Below are 20,586 nucleotides of genomic sequence, written 5' to 3'. Positions count from 1 at the left end.
ATTATGTCACCGCCCTTTTCCGCCCATTACGCCTCTTCTACGATTATAGACTAATCACAGAGCTTAAAAACCGGAAAAGAGAGAATGTAAAGAACTAAGCTATGTTTACATCCACAGCTCACATCCACCATTTTAAAGATTTAAATTGAGCCAATCAAAAACGTCCTATGATACCATGTGACGCTGAAATCTCGTGGAGTCGAAGTTCCCGCTCAACTTTTTGTGAATGAAAGTTATAAGTGCAGTGTCCATTGGTAATCTCCATTAGCATTTTGCCTATCTGTGTATGTTGGAGCTAAAGGAAATTATGAAATAATATTACAAATTACGCTTGATATTATTTGGATTGAAGATGGCGTACTCAAACTTGAGTCGTGCCCAATTGACATACGAGTATCTTCACACAAACAGGTATATAATTATATTTATTCTTTTTTCACATACATTTCCATTAGAGTTTTTCATTTGATTTCAAGCTACTTTTAACCAGTCACGCTTAACTGTAGCATACCTAGACCTTGCTGTATATCTTTTAGTATGCTATTGTTGTCTAAGTTTTCCATCTCATAGCCAGACGATGTCAATCGAACGGAATCGAACGAAAATTCCAATCGAATCAATCGAACGCAATCGAATGATTGCGATTCGATTGCCGAACGCAATCAAATATCAATCGAACGTAAAATTCTGGGTAAAATTCGATTGATTCGATTGATATTCGATTACGTTCGATTGATATTCGATTACGTTCGATTGATGTTCGATTACGTTCGACTGCATTCGACGGGTGTTCGATTAAATTAGATTCCAATTTACCTCAATTCCTTTCAATTTCGAGCGCCTCTTATTAGGGAGGTTAAGTATCGCGATACGATAGATAAATCAACGCAACGAACGGGCTTTGACACACAACTTGCAGTAAACATGTGGGCCTGCATGATCTGCATTTTCTAGAATCCAGGCTAAAATGATTCATATCATCTCGTTTAACTATTCAAATGTTGAACGAGAATCAATGTTAATCAACAGAATCAATTAGTCGAACCAGTCGAATGCATAAGCCAACCGAACGTAGTTGAATCAATCGAATCAATCGAATACATTAGTCAATCGAACGCAATCGAATCAATCGAATCAATCGAATCCAGGCACTAATCGAACGCAATCGAATCAATCGAGAAAATCGCGGTAATATTCGATTGGCATTCGATTGCGTTCGGCAATCGAATTTCAATCATTCGATTGCGTTCGATTGCGTTCAATTGATTCGGCGTTCGATTCGTTCGATTGACATCGTCTGGTCATAGCAATGGTTATTTCGCAAGAAATGAGAAAGACCTGGCTGGTCATTAAAATACAAAGTTAAATCAAAACAAAAATGGTAGAGTAGAGCTACGAGCGGAGCTGCGTGGTTGTATTTTAATGACAACCCTGGGTAACGCCTGCACACACCCGCACACTTGCGGGCGTTTGCGGTTGAAATTTTGACTTAAGGATTTGAAACAATAAAGCTCTTTCATGTGATTTTTAATGTCTATCATGTTTGAAATAAAACAAAACACAAAATAAAAAAGATTTCCAGAGTATAAAAAAATATTTTCAGGAACTCTAAACATAAATTTAATGATGCAGTTTAAAATGTTTTTGGTCAGTAAAATGTTCACGATATTGTTTACTTTAAACCCGTTGCACGTTGCACTCAAATCGCTACAGCTGTTCCAGATGGACTTTGAGTTATAAATTATGCATATATACTTTTAATGACCAGACATGTCATTCAGCTGGTCATTCATTTGAGGGCTATGTATGTTAGCCTCCACTGATGCAAGTTACCCAATCTCACGGTAGTGATTTTGTTCTCTAGAATAATTCTATCAGAAAGAAATCTTGTATTAAAACTGTGTTTATGGCTGATTTTACAGTTTGGTTATGTATTTTCAACCTTTTTTAGATAGATATTATTATTTTCGCTGTATGATAGGCATTTTAAGAACATTCTGAGTTCTCTTAATTAACAAACAGTTAGTCACACTAGCGTCCTGCCAAAATGCGTATCAAAGATTAATGCTGCGAAAGTGCTACATCATCGTTTACTTGACTCGCAAGTAAAAAATGTGCCGCAAAACTTCTAAGGGGATTCATGAAAAAATAACCTGGCGCTTTTTAATGAAGTTTACACTTTCAAAAACTATGACAAATTGCCTAAAATTTGAGCCATAGATGAAAAAATTTGAGCCAAGCCAACCTTGAAAACTAATTTGAAGATCAACTTCCCAAGAAAAAGATCTACTGGGGAGATGAAACCCACCTAGACCCGCGCACTGCCGGATAGGCTATTTCCCGGAAATTTTGCCGGACCTCAAACATTGACTCATCTACATGTCTGAAAATATTTTTACTTTGGCGTGAAAACAAGGCCTTAAAAATCAAAGCGCTGTCTCGGGAATTGAATTCGACAAAATTTGGTTGGTTGATATTCTGGATGCTGCATGTTTGCAATTAGTCATTTTGTCTCATTTTAAGTTTTCAAGTTTTAATTAATTGTCTTGGAAACTTGAACTTGATTCAGGTAGCTCTCATCCTTGTTGTTTCAAATACATCCTGTAAATGACTGATGTTGTTTTTTCTGAAAGCTTGATTTCCTAGTGTGACTACAGTAACTGACAAATAAGAGCTGAATACAAGGTGGAAAAAACTCTTGTCGACTGTGTACTGCAAGATCAGGTAACTTGCATCAGTGGAGGCTAACATGCATATCTTCTCAAATGAATGACCTGGTTGGTCATTAAAATACAAAATTAAATCAAAACAAACCTACTTTACGAAATTTGCCGGTGGTAAAATGTATATCTCCTAATCATAAGTGATGTCATGCATGCATAATTATGTTTAGGCGGCAATTACAAATATCTTCGTTTCGCGTTGCCCGACCGAGTATCAAAAATTAAGTAGAATTGAGTCGGTAAATTTGTGAGACTTTTTCTGTCGATGACGTTTCCCTTCGTTCAAAAATTTCATTATTGCCAATTTTTCCCAAGCGATTTCTAACGCATTCGCAGCATTTTGACTTTGTTTATCATTACATGTGCCATTTTGGTTCTGAGTTCACAGTCAACTTAAACTTGTATATCAAGATTACGGAATTTCAAGTACTGGCCGATTTTACTTTCGTTTTGAGTGGTTTCATTTTTCGATTTTAAGCCAACATCTTAGCAACAGGGTGCTCGCCCATGGTTACAGGGGTTTGTGCAAAAAAATAAACATCTTCCAAATCCCCCATTTCAATTAATGCAATGAAAAATGAAACTTTTCCATGTTACACTTTTATTGCATCTATTCTTCAAAATGAACATATTGAAGATTTTAAAGTTCTTCTTTTATTCAATGATTTTTTACGGCACTTTGTTGACAATCTAACTCTTTCATCAAATTCCCGCTTTCTTCAGTAAATTGAAGATGAGAAAATTTTTCTTTACAATTAGATACTTTTCTATAGAATCAAAGTATGATTGATGCGCGCAATTTTTCGCTCACCATACGAGATTGATGAGCATTTTACTAAGTGCAAGCACAAGGTCGACCCTAAAAAACTTTTGCTTCCAGTCCACTGGGTGACAAAAAAAAAGTCATGCGGGCAGCCGGGAAAAATTTTTTTTTGGTCCTTTACAATGAAAGAAATGTGTTGCTATCAATTATAAAAAGCTGTACTTTTTGATTTTTTTTTCTAAGAATCAACTAACTTTTCATTCTAATAAATTGATTTAATATGCATAACACTATTTATTTGATCTTTAACGTCCAGAAAGCTTGCTAAATAAACAAACTTTTTTAAGAGTGTTATATAGGAACGATGTAACAGTTTGAATGAGTCATGAGAAAGGTTTTTATAAAGAAAGTTTCATCTGTTATCTATTTGGTTCTTATGAAAAAAAAATGTGCACGACAAAAAGAAATTTCACCCGGCCGGTGAAGCGGAAACTTTTTTCTTTTAGGGTCGGCCCAATCGCGTGTGTCTTATTGAAAAGCATGTGTTGTGTCAACTTGTCAGCATTGTATTGTTGTAAGGGAAAAGATAAAAGAGGTAAGACTAGCCTAGTTTCTAATCCTGATATAGGAGTTTAAGTTTAGACTGACAGTGTTCAAAGGTCATAATTTGAAACCACCCATAACACAGGGTTGTTTTGGCTGCTGGCTGGCTGGCAGTTTCCTTCAAGAATACACTCCAAAAATGGATCATGGAGGTCTTACTTATAATGGAAAACCCGAAAATTTTACGACCAACTGACTCACTTTATAGACCCAACGAGGACGCGAAATGAAGATATTTGTGATTGCCGTCTTAATATCATTATTAAAATCAAAAATATATCTACATTTTTAAGTCATAAAATCATTAAAAATCACATACTAAACATTGAAATTGCTGCTCTAAAATTGTATGAGTATTTTCATAACATATCATGAAAGTGTTTTTTAGAATAAAAGAAAATTCAACTCATGAATTTTCAAACAATTAAATTTTTATACACGTTTTTCTTTATTAGAACACCTAAAATTTGGCTGAGCATGGATGTGCTTATTTTTTGATTTCTAGTCGAGTCCAGACAGCACATTCCTCATTTTGAAAAACTTAAACAAATCTGGCTAGCTAGAAGGTTTGGTGTGTGCCGAAATCTAAGACTTAAGAAAAGGGATAAGGCACCCTTTCTGCCCAATGCCAACACAAGGTGTTTACTACATTAGTTTAGTCATGGCAAATATCCTCAAATTAATGGAGTACATGAAAAGTATCTCAAGATTGTAGACAAGCTAGAAACTGTCTTTCCTTAGTGGAGAGTGATAAACTTTAAAGATGTGGCTTTTACTTTATAGTACAACTCATGAGTTTCTATTTGGGGCTCTGGCAGAGCTTGTTGATAATGCAAGGTAAACAATTTCTTGTCTTTTTCCTAACATTTCTATACAGAAAGTTTTCCCAACCACATTATAGACCTGATACAAGATTATAAATTACACTTCATTTATAATATCGTCTTGTGTAAAATTGATTAACAAATATATTATATTATCGATATAAAAAATCATATGGTTTTCATTGATATATTACTTCTTCTATTGTTAATGCAGTAGTACTAAGTAGTTTTTTCTTCTGATTTAGAGATGCAAATGCTACAGAAATGAGAATTTATACAGGTAACTGTTTTAAGGTTAAAGAAAGAGTCTTGTGTTCAGAAATGGGGCTGATGAAAAAGATACTCGCTTGGCAGGCTACAAGTTTTTTTTTGTTTTTTTTCATTTTTAGATTTCTCTTACACTCTTGATGTTTCTTTGTGGGAATAGATTGATTTTATACAGTAGTTTAAAAAGAATAACATGATACAGCCTATAATATCCTATCTAATACACTTGTTTTTACAAGAAACCAGGTTTTAAAGACTTGAGCCCTCAAATAATAAATAATTAAACCTTTTTTTATCGCTGGGTGAACCCGAAAAAAGTATAAGGGTTTGGAGGGTAACTGTGTCCGAAATAATTTGAATATTTTCTAAATTCCTTTTCCATTATAAAGAGGAAAGGCAAACTTTAACTTTGGTGTATAATTTTTTTAATTTGGTTCAGTGGTTCTAAGGTTAAAAGCTTTTGTCAAGATTTACTTTTGAAAAATGTCAAGATACAACTTTTTCTCATAATAAATATTTTCAGCTCCAAAACCTAACATCCGTGGAGGTTTTATTCTTTGTTTCATGGACAATGGATGTGGTATGGATCCAAGTAAGAAATTTGTTTTCATTCCTAACAGCATTTTCCCATCATAATATGATGATTATTTTTTAGGTTTTTAAATGATTTATTTTTTAGAACATAAATAATATATTAGTCAAAATGTTAAAAATTTGCAAACCTAATTTAATTGATTTTTTTTTGCGTTTTACCGGACGCCATTCATTAAGGATTCTGTACTACTTAAACATGCGTTTTTTTAATCAAACTCATTCGCAAATAACCTAACATTCAACAAATTTTCTAATTTTAGTTGAAGTCTCTCAAGTGGTACAGTTTGGTCGCTCTTCTAAAAGAGAGGCAGGTGCCAATCACATTGGGCAATATGGTAATGGTTTGAAATCGTAAGTTTGTGTTATCTATTCTCTCTAGTTGCTGGTTTAATTTATGACAAAATAACCTCATTTTCCTGTGCTATCATCCAATTTAATGCGTTTACCTCATCCTTTTTACACAATGTGTGTGATTTTATGGAGATCGGTGACAAATTTAATAGAGCATTATTTATATTTTTCATTCTTCAGAGGTTCAATGAGGATTGGTAAAGACATGATTCTGTTTACCAAAAAGTAAGAACATTTGACCTTGCTCACTTGTTTTTCTCTATTTACAATAATACAGGCAACATTATAAAAAATGTTTTTAGTGTCACCTTCTTGAAAACCAAAATGGTTCTACTATATTAGAATTGTAAAATTTTAGGATTTCATTTATTTAAAACATTCAAAAATATTTCAATTTTAGAGGTGATACAATGAGTTGTCTTTTCTTGTCAAGAACGTTTCACGAAAAAGAAGATATCCACGAGGTAGACAATTATGTGCACCTAACTCAGCTAGGGCTTTAACAGGCCCTAAAAAAGCTGGACATTTTAAGCTTTAAAACTGCTTAGGGTGAGATAATTGGTATTATCTCTTGCCACTGCATGTTATAAGAAACAAATTTGCACAATTCCAAAATCGTTCATCTGTCTGAGCCCCCTGCTCTATTAGCATGTAATTTCAATTTATTTTTTAGTCATTTTATGATGATAGATTACATTGATATATCTGTATTTCAAGAAAGGCTGATTGTATTTGATTGTGTTTTAGGTTATTGTTCCAATGCCTTCATGGAATTCAAAGACAAAAGAACCTTACCTTGGTGATGGGCAAACAATTGAAAAAGTAAGACTCATAAAAAGTTTTATGCTCAAATTTCGATGGTTAACTTGTTAAGTGGAAGAAACACGGGTGTTCAAAACCGTTGAAAAAGTTATTCTCAGCTTCTGGATTTAGCATAATATCTTCAAACTTCCAGTGTTCATTTCTTTAGTATGACCAATTGGAACTGAAATTTCTAATTATTTTTCTCTTTCAAAATTCGTTTTTATAGCATAACTTGGAAGTTGAAATAATTACAAAGTATTCACCTTTTAAATCGCAAGATGAAGTCTTTGCAGAATTTGAGAAAATCCCCGCTAATGCTGGTAGGCATCATTTCATTTAATAAGCCTTTATACTTCTTCTCAATGATGGCTCTGTAATTGCAACAATAATGTTGTGTAATTCAAATATTTAGTAAAGCAAAGGGAGCTTTTCAGACTTAGGTAGAACTAAATAAGGGGATGGGGCAGAACAAAACGAAACTTTTGAAATTTAGGTTTTCTTGATACAGTTGACGATTTTTAAGGGGAATCGGATTTTCATAGAATAAGGGAGCATATATTGAATAGTAGAGCGTTGTTTATGCTACTTTCATGTTGACGGTGACTTTCAATATTATCCAATTATGGAGCGTGTCGAATAGTAGAACGTCAAATAGGAGAACGTCGAATAGGAGAGTGTCACCTTTACCTAAAAAACTGTCTCAATTGTGAATTGTATAATTAATGTAGGCATATTCTTTTTCTTTTGAATTTGGTCAAAATCTTAAAAATAGTTAATAAATCTTTTTCAGGGACAAATGTGATGATATACAATATGAAGTTGATGGACAACGGTCTACCTGAGCTTGATATCAAGAAAGATGAAAAGGACATCTTGATGGCTGATCCACACAGTGCTGAGGTCTATGATATTGATGAAAAGTAAGAATTATTTAAGAAGAGGATAGTTTACTTCTTATCAAACAGCTTGTTGATTTTAAAGAGACTTATTTGCAGTGTAGTTTTCATCCAATTTTTTCTCAAGTTTGATGTTGTTGAGCAACTAGCTATTAACTTTTCATTCTTGTCTTAGCATACAACCAGAAAAAATGTCCTTTCGAAATTACTGCAGTATTTTGTACTGTGAACCCAACATGAAAATCTATATACAGGTGAGAGAAAACCTTTTTCCATAAAGCCAAATTACTGTTATTTGATGATTTCTATTTTGAACATACATTATTAAATACATACATACATACATACATACATATTTATTAAAGCCAGTTTTCTATATTCCATAACTGGAACAAATTTGTGTTCTTCAAGCACGTTTATGTTATGGAGCCAATGTATCCTTTTCCAAATCACGCTCAGCTGTTATCGATATTTCAACCTGTTTCAACTGATAACTAAATTTACAAAACGTTGATGTTCTACTATATGTACCTTTACTTTCAATTCATCAAATCTAGGACCAGAAGATTTTGACTCGAAAAATGGTTTACTCTTTGTACAAACCAAAATCATACACGTTCACATCAACCAGATTCAAGAAGCGATCAGAAATTGAAGCTGAAATTGCTGAAAGACTTGCTAAAGATGGTAAGTGTTTACAGTGATAGCTAATTGTGTTATAATATATTTTTGATACCTCTTTTTCATACCTTTTTTGGGCTTTATCAAAAGTAACCACTTTAACTAAATTTCAAACATTTTGTACCCAATTATAAATTTGCTTGTTCACTTTGGAATGCAAAAATAATTTGGTAAAATTCTTATCATTTCGTCAGCTTATCAAAATATTATATATTTTTGTGGGTCACCCAGAAGTTCACTTAAGTTTATATGTTCCAAATATTTTGGGACTGTTTAGATAGTTCAAAAAAACATGGAATGCTTGTTGGAACAAGTTTAGACCAACACACAATGCAAAATCTCCATAGGCTTAAATCCAGAAAATGAAAAAATCTCGAGATTATATTCGAAATGCACATGTTTTTCAGGCTAAGATGTTAATTTTTTTTGTCAAAAGTGTTTATTCGAAAGCATCTATCTTGCTAATTCAGAAAAAATATTACAGCATATCGAAAAATGAAGTTGCTAAACAAGACTAAAGCTAAAGACGATGAAAAGTAACATTCTTGAATTCGTGCTTAAAAGATTTCTGCAGTTTTGACACAACTGATGATTTATTTTTTTTCAGCTGAGGAGAAGGCAAAAGAACTAATGACTCAGTCAAGAGAAGTAAATGCAACGAACGTCATCACGACTAAAGAAGGAAAGGTAAATTTGCAAATTACAATCTAACAATAATTTCTGTTCATATTGAGAAACTTTAACACCACCCTCTTCCACCCATGTCACTGTTAAACTCGAAACTTTCAGATTCAGGTTTTTACTATAGAGTAATTGGGGAAGAAAGCAATACACAGTTTGAAATTATTGCTTTGGATTAGAAAGTAAACGAAAATTTAGTCAAATAACCTTCGACCATCGCTAGTCTAATTAATTGTTTGTATGTCATCCAAAACTTAATTTATTGTCTTGTGCACATGATTATTTCACAGCCTCTCCTCTCTTTACAATAGCAAGCCATTACTAAAGCTGGAGCTAAAGCAGACGAAGCCAAAGTTGATGCCGATTTTAAACGAAAACTCGCCGAAGCGAAACGGAAGTAAGACGAACCTATTCATAGGGGTCGTGAGAGGTGTATTGTTCAGGGGTGACTAAAAATTCTTAAAGAACTGCTTTGTCCATTTGGTGAATTTTCATTCTCCATTGGGTCGGCAAGATTTGATGATTTCTTTCAGACTTATGAAACGGAAGTTTAGTTTGGTTGACAACTCGTAGAGTATTCGCCTTGTAATCCAAAGGTGATGGCTTTGATCCCCGGCAATCTTCAACTCAGCGCGAATGAGTAGTTTATATTGGGTAATCTGATCTGGGCGGTAAATAAATGGGAGCTGATAATATGTGTGACGCTCCACTTTAGCATTTGACCTCCTAGGTCTAGCACAAATAGAAAAGGAATAGATTCCCTCACTCCCGGAAACGCCGACAGCTACCAGTTGAATAGACTTACTTACTTTACAAACAGAAGTGAAACACAGATTCACTGGAGCTATCTCAACTTTTAAAATTTGATACTTTCCTTTTTCAGGTCTGCTAAGGAGCCCAAAACGTTAACTTTCACTTTCGGTTTCAACATCAATAAACGAAACTGTGATGGACTATTTATATATAACTGTAACCGCCTGATACGAATGTACGAAAAAGTTGGTGGACAAATGCAAGGCGGAAATAACCGGTGTTCCGGCATAGTCGGTATTGTTGATGTTCCTTATCTAGTATTAGAACCTACGCATAATAAGCAAGATTTTGCTGACCAAAAAGAATACAAACATTTATTGAGATCCATGTCTGATCATATGTTACAGTACTGGAAAGACTCTAAAATTGAAAGTCAAGGTATAACTAAGTTCTGGGATGATTTCGGTTACGGTTCATCATGGAAGGATGATCCCTCTGATGAAGCGAAATTCAAGATGAAGCGACTTTCGAGTACCGTACAATTGGCGCAATGTAACGATTGTTTGAAATGGAGACAGTTAACGTTTAGTAGGAAAATGATCAACTATGTGGTCCCACCTGCTTGGGTTTGCAGCAATAATACAGATATTGCACTTTCAAGGTCAGAATTTTTTGTCAATCAATACTAAAGGTGTAATCGATTTTGCGAGCTTGTGAACTTTGGAATATTTATCGGTTATTTTCCTGTGGTTCAAGACCAATTACTGTGTCAAAATTCTTCCGTGTCAGCGACGTACAAAAAGCAGCATTCCTGTCTCTAAATTCAACAAAATTTAAAGATGCTTGCCTTCTTTGTCGCTAAAAATCCATTTCCGCTGAGACAACAAACTTTTGTAATTGCTTGTACAACTGCAGCTGACTGCAGTTTACTTTGTTATCTTTAATTGATTCCTGCTTTCCATTTAAATGCAGGACCCACAGTAAAGTTAGCCCAAACTTCACCATTGCTCCTTGACACGGTTTAAATACTTCTTTCAGGTGTAAAGTTATTTAAATCGCTAGAATTGTTATTTGTCTGAATGAGAAGTTTGTAAAAGTAGTGTGTTTTTAAACCGTGAACATTCGTTAAGATGTTACCAAGGGTCACGACCCCTAGAACAATAGGACTATCTATCGTAATGTTGCTCTTCAATTTCTCAACTATAATGAATTATTGCTCTTGTTCTTTATCTTGATTGATAGTTGCAAGAAGCCGGAACAGAAAATCACGATACAAACTGGAAAGCTGACGAAAGAAATCAAAAACTTGAACGATAAACGAGCGGACGAAGTTCGCAAACTTGAAGAAAAATTAAACCAGGTATAGATATTTTGTCTTTTGTTTGGTAAACGTCAGAAAGTTATAAAGAGTTTATAATAGGAAATAATTCAATCTATATATTAATAGCGGTGCTTTGTGTGTCTGTGTGTCACCACTTGCGTTTCTGCTTTGTTTGTGTTTTAGAATTATGACTTTTAGTCTCTTGCTCCACAAATTTGTTCTATTGGATTCGCGCCATTTGGAAAAGATTTTGCAAGCAATGTTTTGTTCTCGATAAGTTTGTTTTGATTGACAGATCGGATAGAGCCTGGTTTAGACTTTATTCAGCCTTTGATGTGAAATTTAAGGCCCGTCTACATTTAGTAATTTTAATTTCTGCCCAGCTTTGCCCGATCCTGTTTTTCTCTTTTCTTTTGTTTGAAATGTTTTCGAATGTATTTAACGATCGTATCTATTAATGCCAGACGTTACTAATCGATAAACCCGATTATCAATTAAAATCGATAGCTAATCGATAATTAATCGAATGATTAAATATCGATTAAAAACAATAATCGATAGCTAATCGATACTCACAATTTTTTAGCACTCAATTGAATTATCACCATAGATTTTTAATCGATAATATCGATTACAGTGTTAATAATTGATAATATCGATTAACATCGATATAATCGATACCTCGACCCTATCGATTTTTAATCGATATCTTATATCTGATCGATATAATCGATACTCACAATTTTTAGGCGCCGATTATTTATTGATTATCGTTTTTAATCGATGTTTAAACGATCGATTAGTTATCGATTAGCTACCGATTTTAATCGATAATCGATTTTATCGATTAGTAACGTCTGGTTAATGACATTCGAATTCTTTTCAAAACAAAACAAGTTTCTTTTATAGAAAAGAGCATTTCAAATGCAAATCAAAACATAAAAATTAAAAAGTTTGTCGAACAATAACAGCATTCAAAGGGCGATAAAAAGCAAGAGAAGAAATTAGTCCATCTCTTTCTTCATATAAAAACATTCAAGTGGTTGATACTGTTAAAAACTGTACGTCCAAGAGCAGCCGCCGGCAGATTTTTTTGAATTATCTGTTCTTTTTTTTCAGGAGAGTAGATTTTATGGATAAATCTTTCTAGGAGAGACTTTCCTCAAAACACCCAGTTAAAATCCAGGGGTATCCTTAACCCTTTGACTCCGCTGTCGACCGCTGTGTTTGACCCTACAGCGCGCAGTGGTTTTTCATAAAAAGTCACCTTTTACGCAAACCGGTATAACTTTTAAACAAAACAACTTCAGCTAAAAAGTTATATATCTTTGAAAAGGAAAATTTATCTGCTTTCTTCTGAGCCATAACATTACTCCTATACTGCATTTTATCTCAGTCAAAGTTTCAAAAAGTTCAACACTACATTTTACGACACCGAAAAAAAGTGCAAAATATGGGCCAATGAAAATCTATTTTTTCAAAAGCTATTTTAGTGAAAAACAAATAAAAAACTTACAGAACAGCAGTAGAAGACATTGATGTGTTGAAGGATAAAAAAATTCTGCACTAAAACTGCCAAAATACTTGAAGAAATCTCAAATCCTTACCTCTAACTTTCATAACAGTCATTTCACCGCCTCCATCTTGAATTTGAACGTTTTTCAAATGTTTGTTTTGATTGCGCACTTCATCCTAACCCTTTGAAACCTATACTTTCCGGAATGGAAATTTATCGCTCTTTTCAAATATCATAACCATAGGATTCTCACAACAACAGAAAACTAAATATCATTGCTTAAATGACCATACATATAAAAGACGCGTATACGCGTCCCTCGTATATAGGCGCGGACGCACATGTGCGTCCCGCGTGGGCTAAGGGTTAAAGACATCTGTTCTTAAAATCCAGGAGCACATTTTGAGGAAAAACACATACAATTTTCCAGCGGACAATCTGTTCAAAAAATCCAGAAGCTAAATTGTGAAAAACATAACCAGATGCCAGATTTGTTTTCCAGGGAGCTTCATAATTTTCTTAAAAGGTCTCATTTTCTAGGAGCAATTTAACTTTCTTAGAGAATAGCTGTTATATTTTTCCAGGAGCATAATATTTCTAGAGAATAGATTGATATACATTTTCCAGGAGTCCCATTTTTTCCCAGAACAGATGATATAATCCAGGAGAGCCTAGGATACAAAACAGATAGTTTTTTCCAGGAGAAAGGGACCTCAAGAACATATATTTCATACTTCCTAGCCGGTGGCTGCTCTTGTACGTGATTTTACATGTTAAAATTCGAAAAGTTATGACAAGGGTTTAAAAAAAGCAATTAAGAATTGACTTATTTATATTTTTAAATCTGATAAAAACAAAGTTGCACTATTCTTTGTGGCTTTCCCGCTTTTTCCTAAAGAATTGTCATTTCTACATTTCATTCCTCTTTAACATGACATTTTCTCAAATTGTCGAAAACTGGACGGCGTATTTAATGCGAGCGAAGCGAGAAAAAGATCTCCGGGGGAGGGTTAGAGTCAAACTTTGAAGATATCTTTTTATTCATTCGATCGTTTTTTAAGCCAGCTTCAACTTCCAAAGGACTTTTAGTGCGTTCAGCTACAGCTTAACCGGCGTGCGACGCCGGGTACCGGCTGGTATAAATTACTTGGTTAATAATTTTTTATGCAAATTACAGATGGAATTTTACAATAGACAGCTCCGGGTGTACGACGATGTCATTTTGTTTTTGGCCGTAATAGCAACCTTTTATTGTAATTTTTCCAGAAAAAATCGGAAATCAAGAAAAATAGAAGGGCACGCTCACCGTCACCTGTACGTGAACCAACGCCTCCGCCAGTCGCAAAGAGAGGGCGTCGTCAAAAATCAACAAGCCCAAGTCCAAGCCCGCCTAAGAAGAAAGCGCCTGTTCGAAAAGCTAAATCACCGTCCCCGCCTCCACGTGTACAAAGGAAGAAAGCAAGAAGCCCATCTCCACCCCCGTCCAAGAAGAAAGCGAACAAAGTTGTTTCACCGGCGCCCAAACGTAAAGCTAAGTCGCCCTCCCCGCCACCGCAGCCCGCTAAATCAAGAAAAAAGGCTAGAAGTCCCTCGCCTCCTTTGGCACGCTTGAAACAACGTAAAGCTAAATCGCCGTCGCCGTCGCCAGAGCCCGCTGTTTTATCACGACCCAAGAGAACGACGGTCAAACCGGACCCACCGAAAGCGCCTGAACCGTCCAAAACTAAACTGAAACCAGTACCCAAAAAGACGGAAGCTGAAAAAGCACCAATCAAAATACGACAGGTGAGAGATTTTTCTACGTAATGATGCATGAGAAAGCTACGCTTTGCAGGTTTAGGGCTTATGCTGATATTCTTGTTTATACATGAGTCATGTCTACACTTCAACGGTTGCTTTCAAAATTTACGCGTGGTTGGAATGCAATTATGTCCGTTTCGATACTCGATACTCCCAACCAATTTTTATTTTCATTTGATTTGTCCTCTGACTGAATTCAAACCCCTAGTTAGCCAAAAAGAAAATAAAGCAGTGTAAGCATTTAAGCATTTAAACCTGATAAAGATAAAATATGGAAAGGTCGGAGCCAAAATAACAGTTCTTATAAAAAACAGTGTTATAATAAGTTCTCCTGTCTCGGACGGATTTCCATCTCGGTGAAGTGTATGAGGAGCCTTTTCCGTCTCAAAACTCTGCATAATTCACCAAAATTGCAAGAATATGTGCTAACTTGCTGTGTAAAATCAAACTTTGCTATGACCGCTAAAAAAGATATCGTGCACTCTTTTTTCCTTCAGGTGGAAGAAGAGGCGAACAAAGCAGACACTGAAGAGGAAGAGGAGCTCACAAGCACGAAGTATCCCCAAAGTTGCAAGGTGGAAGCAAAAATGAACAAAAGCTGGTAAGGGTTTGATTTTGTCTTTCTACTCCATACGGTAGAAAAAGGCAGGGGAAACCAGGGATCGCTTGAATCGAGGAAAAGTACATGTAACAGAAAGGAAAAATATTCTAACTTTCTCTCAGGGGAGCTAGAAAATGGCATTCAAATCATGAATGCTCAAATTTATAATATATCTACTTCTATATCCGAACATAGCTTTATTTTTTATAGTGCAGCCCCCTCCCTGGAGTTTAGGGGGCTTCTTATATTAGGGGAGAGCTGGGATTTTGTAGGTAAGGCTAGGGCTATCTAGCTAACTATTTTTGTTGAGTACAGAAGTGGCGTTTATGTCACGAGTGCACCTAACTGATAAACGTACAAAGCCTGGATTATTTACACAAGTTGATAATAATACACAGGTTGCAAAGTTTGTCTGAAGACAAATCACGCTTTTAATCTAAATTTTTATGTGCTTGTTACCTTGTTGCACGACATTTATTTTTGATTGGTTCGAATTTATTGACACTAATAAAGTTATCAGCTGTAAGTTGTGAAGCAAGTAACTAACATGGGAATAAAATCACGTGAACTTTTTCGAGTAATCGCACGATGAGTTATTTGTTCTTATTTGGCGCGCCTTCAAAGAGAGCAATTAATCGTTAATTGCATCATGTTAATCGTTAATCATACTCTTCAATGACGCGCCAATGTGTACAAAATAGATTTTTAATGTTTTTTCTTACAATTTTTTTATCGAACGTTTTAATTGCATTCGAAATTCATTTTGTGAGAAAGAAAATCTATAAGCAAACAATGAAAGAAAAACATAAAGAGAAGAGAAAAATATAAAACTTTTAGTGTAAAATTTACTTTCCTGACGGGGGAAAAGTAGTGAAAGCCATTGTGCGATTAGCTCGTAATCACATGATAACTCGTACAATTCGAAAATTGCGCTCGTGTTTTTTTGTTTCGAAATTAATAACAAAAAAAATCACTCATGCAATTATTCTCGAATTTCACTCGTTATCATGTGATTACATATACTAATCGCATGTTTTGACTGCACTGATGTAATTTTGCATATTGTGTAGAAGTAGGCTTGATTAAGCCACTCTAAAAATTATGATTTGGAGAATGGCAAAAAGACAGATATCATCTTTCTCTGAATCTTACAATGATAAATTATTCAGGTAGGTCCAATGACTGGAGGCTTCCGTTGAATCCTCAACTATTTGAAAGAAGCTTAAATTTCAGGGGGGCTGTTTTCTTGCCTGGGGCTGAACCTGGCTGACGCTGTTTCCCAGGGCTCGAAATCTTTGAGTATTACTATTTCATAGAGTTGAAATTGTATTCAAAATGTTTTTTTTGACAGTCAGGTTATGATTCTCTGACTGCTTCATTTTATTAACTTAAGGTACAATGGGACAGTGGTTGCTTACAAGAAAGGTGGAGCCGAGGGGAGCATACGAGTCAGAGTAAAATTTGAGAAACATTCTCATGACAAATTCGATAAATGGTAAGTTTGTATCTTTTTTTCCCCGTTGTTGCTGGAAAATAATTTCTTCTTTGATTTAAAGGCAGAAAATACTCTTTTCAGCTTATTTGAATCTTTCACTAGTAGTTCGTACTAAAATCTCGTACAAAATGTAATATAGCTTAATCCAGAATCTCAAAGGTGCTGGTGCTGTAAGGTCATACTGAAATGCTTGCCACACGAATGCGCATTGTATATACTTTATAAAACGTTTAAGTAGAATTTAAAAGCAAAAAATGGCTTGCTATGAAATTTTCGTCATCTTTCCCGACTTCATCGTCGGTATATACTTAATGTGTGTATAACCAAGCATTGATTATGTTATCTCTTTTCTTTTGCAATTTCAGGTTTTTCGAAACTGATCCAATGCTTCGACTAAGGGAGGTATGAAATTCGTTCAATGTTAATATGCTTAACCGTTCAACTAGTAATAATTAAAAATCAAATTTGATACATGATATTAGCCTCATAGAGATAAATTTATTTTCCTGGTAAAACAAGGAAAATGGCAGTCTAATATTCGGTACTCGAAACAGCTGTTAACGAGGAGGCAACTTCGTCCCCATGTCTAATCCAATTTGTTGTTGAGGAGATTAGCCCTGGAGGCCTGGAAGATTTTGGAGCTAGGGTTCGCAGACATAGTGTAAAGTTGCTTCATTAATGTTTTCTGATTTTTGACGGAAAGATAAAAGGCAAGGTACTCAAAAAGGTGGCCGAAGTATTTTTTCCTTGAAAATTTTGTTCTCCTAGCATACGGATTTTTTTTTTTGGGGGGGGGGGGAATTCCCTTTTAACGTCGACAGGAAAATCACGGAACAATATCTGTCAAATCTGTATATCATGATTGAAAAGTGTCATTAACTCGAAATCTTTACCAGTCATGGATAATAATTATGTAAATTAAGATTTTATGTTTCGATCCCTTTACCTGATTTATTGGTATTCAATTGACCGGAACCTAGGGGTTTGGTAAAATGCTTGATAAAAGAAATTCTTGATAGAAAAGATTCTGTGCTTCTAATCATTAGCCTGAATCTGAGGAAGTTTCAAACAATGTTGACCACGAAGATACGGCTGTCAATAAAGCAGACTACCAAGACCCCACTGGTGAATTACTGGAGAAAACCACCTACTTGCTGAGGTTTGTACAGACAATCATTAGAGTTTCCGAAGAGCCCATTATTATCCCATCCCCAATATAAATTTGGTTCAATGCGTTGAAAGTATAGAGAGTTTTCTGCGCTTAAAATCACTGGTTTTTCCGTTTGTTTCGAAAATATTTACATACTCAACATAATTTAGTCTTTATAATTCGATTTCCAAGGGGAATTGGATTTTCATCAAAAAAAGGAATGTATCGAATAGTAGAGAGTCGTTTTTGAGAGTTTCTTGTCTTGCTGACGGTGACATCCAATGTTATTGAATAATGGAACGTATCGAATGGTAGAACGTTGTATTAGAGTGTCAACAAGTGTAGTTTGACCAACTGTTTCACTATCTTAACACGTCTTCTCGGACCCTTATTTTTCAGGAGATGCTTATGTTACTTCCGTGCGCCCGATTTCGAAAAAGACAAACGCGAAATATTAGCACTGACTCCGCAACAGTTGAAAGATTTCCCATTGGTAAGAAGCTGCGTCCAACAAAAATCATATTTATTAGATATTTTGAACTTGTTCTACCCATGGCCTCCTTTTTAATGCCACCTGCTAGCTAATTTCGTTCCTGTTAAAATTATTTTCCTCGACTGTCGTTTGTTTTTGAGGACCTGAGTTAAAATTTGTTGCCATATTGATCTTGATAAGCTTTCCAGCTAACCCAATAACCTAAAAAACCCTATGACCTAAAGTCTGTCTCAATATAATTTTACTCGAAAGCCTAAATTTGTATCTTTTTGTTATCAAAATGTTGCAGGTTAGCACTCATCCACCTGTATTATATGATAATTTTATTATGTTTTCAGAATATGTTTTTCGATGACTATGAGAGGAACATCAAAAAGGTATTTCGATTCTCACAAGGTCCATTCGAGCATTTTCTGTTAAAAACTGTTGGAAGTCTAGTAAATCATTAAGGAGTCTCACCACTGATAAAGTAACAATACTCTAAAAGTGCTCTAATTGGCAATTAGTCTAGGGTCTTAGTTTGATACTTTACTCCTGGAACTAGGATGTATAATTCCCAGTTTTTCCTTAGGTAAGGAGTATGTTCTACATTTTTCCAAAATCTTGACTCAGGGCTAGTCTTTGTCTATTGTCAATATTTAGTCTCTCAATAGTTATTCGTGTTTATAGTCCAGTGTGGTGCACATGTCCGACTGTAGAACGTCTGACATTCGAAGAAACGTTCTGCGCAAGTTTTCTTAGCAAAAGAAAAACTGTTTTAACTGTTTTTCATGATTTTACCAGCAACTACAAGCGTCGCGAGAAAACTTTATAAAGAAAGCTGACGAAACGGAACAAAAACTACGCGAGTGCGAGACCGAGAAAAATCGAATTGAAAAAGACCTCAAAGAGGTGAAAACGCTCAGTAATAAGACATCCAAAACGTTAAAAGATTTGCGATTGGATGTCAACGTCATGTTGCGAAATATCTTGAACGAGGTATGTATCGTATGTCGGGACAAGCTGGAGTTTTTACAAGCTCTTGTTTGATTTGGTTGATCGGTAACAAACAATTTTATTACTTTTTCTAAAGAATGCGTTCTCTCTATTTCTTCAAATGACCAGTTAGTGAAGCATCTTATAAAAACTCGAGCTCATCCCCATATGTCAGACCATCTCTGGTATAGTCTGTCCAGTATCATCTTATCAATGATTTCTTTATAAGCATTTTAATTTCATTGTTTTTTATAGTGGCATGCACTTCTAAGTGCGATTTTTGAAACAACGTCCAAAATTTCTGAAGCCTTCAAATATTCCTAACTAAGCGTACAAATTCTAGAAATGTCTTATTTTCACAGTTTTTGGGTTTTATGAAATTTTAGTCCATCTGACGATTCCAATCACATTTATGCATTTTGTTTATTCAGGACGAAAAACTTGATTTTAGCGACGCGTCAGAGAACGTTGATATTTACTTAAGAACTATAGTGGAACAAATCAACGACGAATCGAAGAAATAACACCAAATGGAAGATGGTGAAATATATTTTGGATAAGTCTCTCGATACACCGTCAATCATTTGCCATTTGGTTTGGAGTTAGATTCATCGTATGCAATCGATTGTCTAGAGTATTGAATCGACCCATGATAAATTAAACTTAATCCTCATGTCATGTGAGAGTTGATAGATGTATGTCCATCTTATAGTTTTTAAATACTTTTTTATAGTTTTTTTTCCTCAGATGTGCCAACATTTAGGGTCCTAGGTGTATATAATATTGTTTATTATGTAAACTAGAGATAATCAGCAAAGTTGAGTATCTGGGAATCGACCTAGAGTGTTCGTATTTTGTTATGACCAAGAGATATGTCATTGCAATGCCTGTAAATATTAACATCCTCATGGTCGTTTGTGTGTCTTCTTATCATCACAGGTGCTTTTTATATCGTTTATAATGTGTTATTTGTTAGGGAAGTGGTTACAGTAAACCCTGTAGACAAACAGATTGTGTCTCTAGCGTTTAGTTTTATTCGAAACATATTTAGTCTCCGTCAAGGTGAAGCCCTGTTAAAATATTTCTTCATATCCCATTTTGGTCTTTTCATATTATGATAATACAATGTGTTTTTTGATACTCAACTTTACTGAGATAGTATATATACGCAAACTTCTTTAACTATAACAAGAACTCTTCACTAGGTTTAGGGTTCTAAAACTACTTGATGTAACCAACTTTTTAACTGAAAATTCTCCATTTTAGATTTATTTTTCATATTTAGTATAGTCGAA

The 20,586-nt window shown here is 34.8% G+C and overlaps 1 protein-coding gene across 1 annotated transcript; it reads left to right on the top strand.

Annotated features, from left to right (window-relative positions):
* The first annotated feature begins 201 nt into the window (after window positions 1-201).
* On the top strand, window positions 202-20,567 carry LOC136811328 (ATPase MORC2A-like). Its single transcript, XM_067067943.1, has 25 exons — window positions 202-411; window positions 4,873-4,926; window positions 5,159-5,193; window positions 5,704-5,772; window positions 6,035-6,125; window positions 6,306-6,350; window positions 6,526-6,589; window positions 6,873-6,947; window positions 7,156-7,249; window positions 7,720-7,849; window positions 8,001-8,079; window positions 8,383-8,512; window positions 9,114-9,193; window positions 9,499-9,584; window positions 10,071-10,601; window positions 11,183-11,300; window positions 14,044-14,562; window positions 15,075-15,178; window positions 16,572-16,673; window positions 17,039-17,075; window positions 17,720-17,832; window positions 18,223-18,316; window positions 18,655-18,693; window positions 19,100-19,294; window positions 19,723-20,567. The coding sequence occupies exons 1-25, from the start codon at window positions 353-355 to the stop codon at window positions 19,813-19,815; spliced, it is 3,036 nt and encodes a 1,011-aa protein (XP_066924044.1). The 5' UTR covers window positions 202-352; the 3' UTR covers window positions 19,816-20,567.
* The last annotated feature ends 19 nt before the right edge of the window (window positions 20,568-20,586 follow it).

The sequence above is a fragment of the Clytia hemisphaerica genome, unplaced genomic scaffold (genome assembly GCF_902728285.1).
Source record: "Clytia hemisphaerica strain Z4C2 unplaced genomic scaffold, Clytia hemisphaerica genome assembly, whole genome shotgun sequence".
Lineage (NCBI taxonomy): Eukaryota > Metazoa > Cnidaria > Hydrozoa > Leptothecata > Clytiidae > Clytia > Clytia hemisphaerica.
The sequence above is the reverse complement of the archived record's forward strand: the minus strand, read 5'-3'. Positions and strand labels throughout refer to the sequence as shown.